The sequence below is a fragment of the Triticum dicoccoides genome, chromosome 2B, assembly GCF_002162155.2.
Source record: "Triticum dicoccoides isolate Atlit2015 ecotype Zavitan chromosome 2B, WEW_v2.0, whole genome shotgun sequence".
Lineage (NCBI taxonomy): Eukaryota > Viridiplantae > Streptophyta > Magnoliopsida > Poales > Poaceae > Triticum > Triticum dicoccoides.
Genome location: NC_041383.1, coordinates 13,511,416 through 13,514,551, shown reverse-complemented (window position 1 = coordinate 13,514,551; position 3,136 = coordinate 13,511,416). Strand labels below are relative to the sequence as shown.

At 44.9% G+C, this 3,136-nt stretch overlaps 1 protein-coding gene across 1 annotated transcript; it reads left to right on the top strand.

Moving 5' to 3' along the window:
• The first annotated feature begins 310 nt into the window (after positions 1–310).
• On the top strand, positions 311–2,884 carry LOC119366824 (alpha-terpineol synthase, chloroplastic-like). Its single transcript, XM_037632531.1, has 7 exons — positions 311–553; positions 659–923; positions 1,130–1,481; positions 1,583–1,801; positions 1,881–2,019; positions 2,105–2,359; positions 2,459–2,884. Exons 1-7 carry the CDS (start codon positions 377–379, stop codon positions 2,759–2,761), a joined length of 1,710 nt encoding a protein of 569 aa, XP_037488428.1. The 5' UTR covers positions 311–376; the 3' UTR covers positions 2,762–2,884.
• The last annotated feature ends 252 nt before the right edge of the window (positions 2,885–3,136 follow it).

Below are 3,136 nucleotides of genomic sequence, written 5' to 3'. Positions count from 1 at the left end.
TTACATAGTTAGCAGAGGGAAATTTATAGTAGTATATATTTAGAAATATGAGTAAGTTCTTAGTAGTTTGTATGGTATTTCTCTCGGAGAAAAAGATTCTAGAAGAAGTGTTGGTACAGGACTACAGGTACTCTCATCTATAATAGTACCATTTCGGTACATGTCATGTCATGTCCCACGATTTTCACGTGGGCTGTACCTGCTGTCCTGCTGGGTGCCTATGTAGCTCGCCTAGGTATAAATTGCACGTATTCTGGCTACACTCAAACAACAACCATCAGTACTTTCCTCATTGCCTCCCTCTCGTTGCCTAGTAAAGTAGTAATCCACTACTTCGCACAAAGCAAAAGCTAGCAAGATTGCAGCGCGCAGCACCATGGCGTGGCAATTACAGCAAACAATGGCCACCACGAGCACACGCTTCCGGACGTCGTCGCTGGCAACCGTCCGCTGCTCGGCGGCCGCTCGGCGGTCAGCCAACTACGCTCCCAGCTCCTGGGATTACGACTCCCTCCTCCAGCTCTCGCCCAACAATGGCGGACAAGCAGATAAAGTACATTTATCAGCTGAACATATCGTATTTTCTACCGACGAGTAGTACATAAAGTAGATGAAATACTTATGGAAATTATCCGTGCATGCATGGATGATGTCACAGGTCGATAAATTGAAGGCCGGCGTGAGGGAGCGGCTGGTGGCGGCGAGCCGAGGCGGCCACCAAACTGCCATGCTCGGGCTTGTCGACACGGTACAACGGCTCGGCATCGCCTACCATTTCGAGGAGGAGATCGCCTGTATCCTTAGCTCCATCCACCGCGAGCCTCACCAGTGCAGCTGGGACTACGATGCCAGTGATGTTGCTTCTGCGGGCTTGAGGTTTAGGTTGCTCAGGGACGGTGGTTTCCCAGTCCTCTTCCCCCCAGGTACCTAGTTAAATAGTATGAAATATGAAAAACAAACACTTGGAGGGTGTAAGAAAAACCTAAAACTACAGCCACAATTTTGAAAATTAAACATATCTGCACCAAATGCATGGTCCAGATTCAATCAGAGTTGAAACTTTGAGTTGTGTGTATGGCAGGGTTTTGTATACTTAACTAACATTGTTTCATCATAACAATATATATAGAATGTCTGGAGGATCTCAAGCGCGGACCAGATGATGTCAAGGGGCTCCTGTCACTCTATGAAGCTTCATACCTTGCGTTCGAAGGCGAGGAAACGTTGGACGAGGCAAGAGCATTTTCTAAGATAGCTCTCAAAAAGCTTTTACCATCCATGGATCACCACCTACGGCGCAGCGTAGTTCGTTCTTTGGACCTTCCATTACACCGGAGGTCTCCTAGACTAGAATCAAGATGGTTCATAGACCACTATGCTAGAGACGAGATCAATTCCGACCAGTTGCTCGTTAGATTTGCAACGACGGACTTCAATAATGTGCAAAGTGTGCATCAGGAAGAACTCGGGAGACTCGCAAGGTAATTGAGCGTGAAGAAAACGTACATTTAAATAAGCCAGCTAATTAATTCACATAGTTGACTGGTTTTTCAGATATAAAAATTGACCTAATTAATTGTAGGTGGTGGAAGGGGACCGGCCTTAGTGAAAAATTGGGGTTCGCCAGGGATCGTCTCATGGAGTGCTTCCATTGCGCAAATGGAATTGTGTGGGGGCCAAACGATGGAGCATGTCGGGAAGTGCTTGCTAAAGTCGCCAATCTAATAGTTCACTTAGATGATGTATATGATGTGTATGGAACTCTAGATGAACTTGCTCTCTTCACAGACGCCATTGGAAGGTAACTGTATGCAGCGGTGCACTTCTAATAATTCAAGTAATGTTCTTTTCCATTATCTAAGGTTAATAAATAATTTCAGATGGGAAGAAAGTCCTAGTGCAATGCTCCCCGAATACATGCAAGCACTCTATTCCGTCATGTACAACACGTCCGCTGACGTGGCTGAAAATGTGTTTAAACAACATGGTTGCGACACTCGTTATGTTCTTCGGAAGGCAGTAAGTTCATATACACAATTAACTTCCTAATAGGATATAGATTGTTTTCACAAGGAACCATAATATATTCTACATGATTTTGCAGTGGCGAGACATGGCAGAGTCTTTCCTGGTGGAGGCAAAGTGGCACCATGGAAACCACAGACCAACACTGCGTGAGTATCTTGACAATGGATCAATTTCATCCTCTGCTCCACTGTTGCTCCAACATGCGTGTCCCCTGCTCCACGTGGAAGAAAGTCTTACCCCAATGTCTGTTGCTAAAGTTGGAAGCTACCCTAAATTAGTTCAGTCCGCATCATTAGTTTTTCGCCTCTGCAACGACTCTGCAACCCACTCTGTAAGGAAAATTATCCGGGTTGTTTTGCCCTTTACTGTTTCAATCACCAAAGTTGAATCTTTATGAGAGGTGTCTTATTTGTGAAAATATGTATAACAGGCCGAGCTGGAGCGAGGGGATGCACCATCATCAATAGCTATTCACATGTCGGAGAACAGCTCCAGTGAGCAAGAGTCCCGCGAAGCCATGGAAGACCTTACTATGGAAGCGTGGAAGTCGATTAACGAAGATGCATTCAAACACTGCCAATTTTCTAGATCTTTTGCCAAGACTTGCGTGAATTTGGCTCGAATCTCACATTGTGTTTACCAAGGTGGGGATGGTTTTGGTGCGCCGGATGGTCGGAAGAAAAAGCAAATTAGGGAGTTGTTCTTGGACTCTTTCATGATTGAGGAACATTAAACAATACGAGACACATATCTTACAAAGATGTTATATAGGCTTAATTATCTGTAGGTGTTGATTCTGATTCTATGTTGTACTACTAAGACTGTAGAACCAACACTAGCTGGTTTTTTTTTTTGAGGTGAAACTAGCTGGTTGATTAACTAGCACCATTGGGTGATCTTGATTTACAGTGCTTAGGGCATGTTCGGCAGCTCCCCAACTCTTGGAAATCCTGAAATCCAGCTTCTCTTTTCGTATGTCAGCTTCCCAAGTGAAAGCTAGCAATCAAAAAACCGTTCGGTATGCTGGTTCCAGTTTTCTCTGGCAATGCATGGGATGGCAGCCTTTTTCATTTGATTTCGGCCGAGAGTTGAGGATAGGCCAAACTTG

Bases quoted from the DNA above. Each gene is read 5' to 3' on its own strand.
- LOC119366824 (XM_037632531.1), top strand. From the start codon at position 377: ATGGCGTGGCAATTACAGCAAACAATGGCCACCACGAGCACACGCTTC. The intron at 554-658 runs GTACATTTATCA...ATGATGTCACAG, and splicing joins ATGGCGGACAAGCAGATAAA to GTCGATAAATTGAAGGCCGG. The intron at 1,482-1,582 runs GTAATTGAGCGT...AATTAATTGTAG, and splicing joins GAACTCGGGAGACTCGCAAG to GTGGTGGAAGGGGACCGGCC.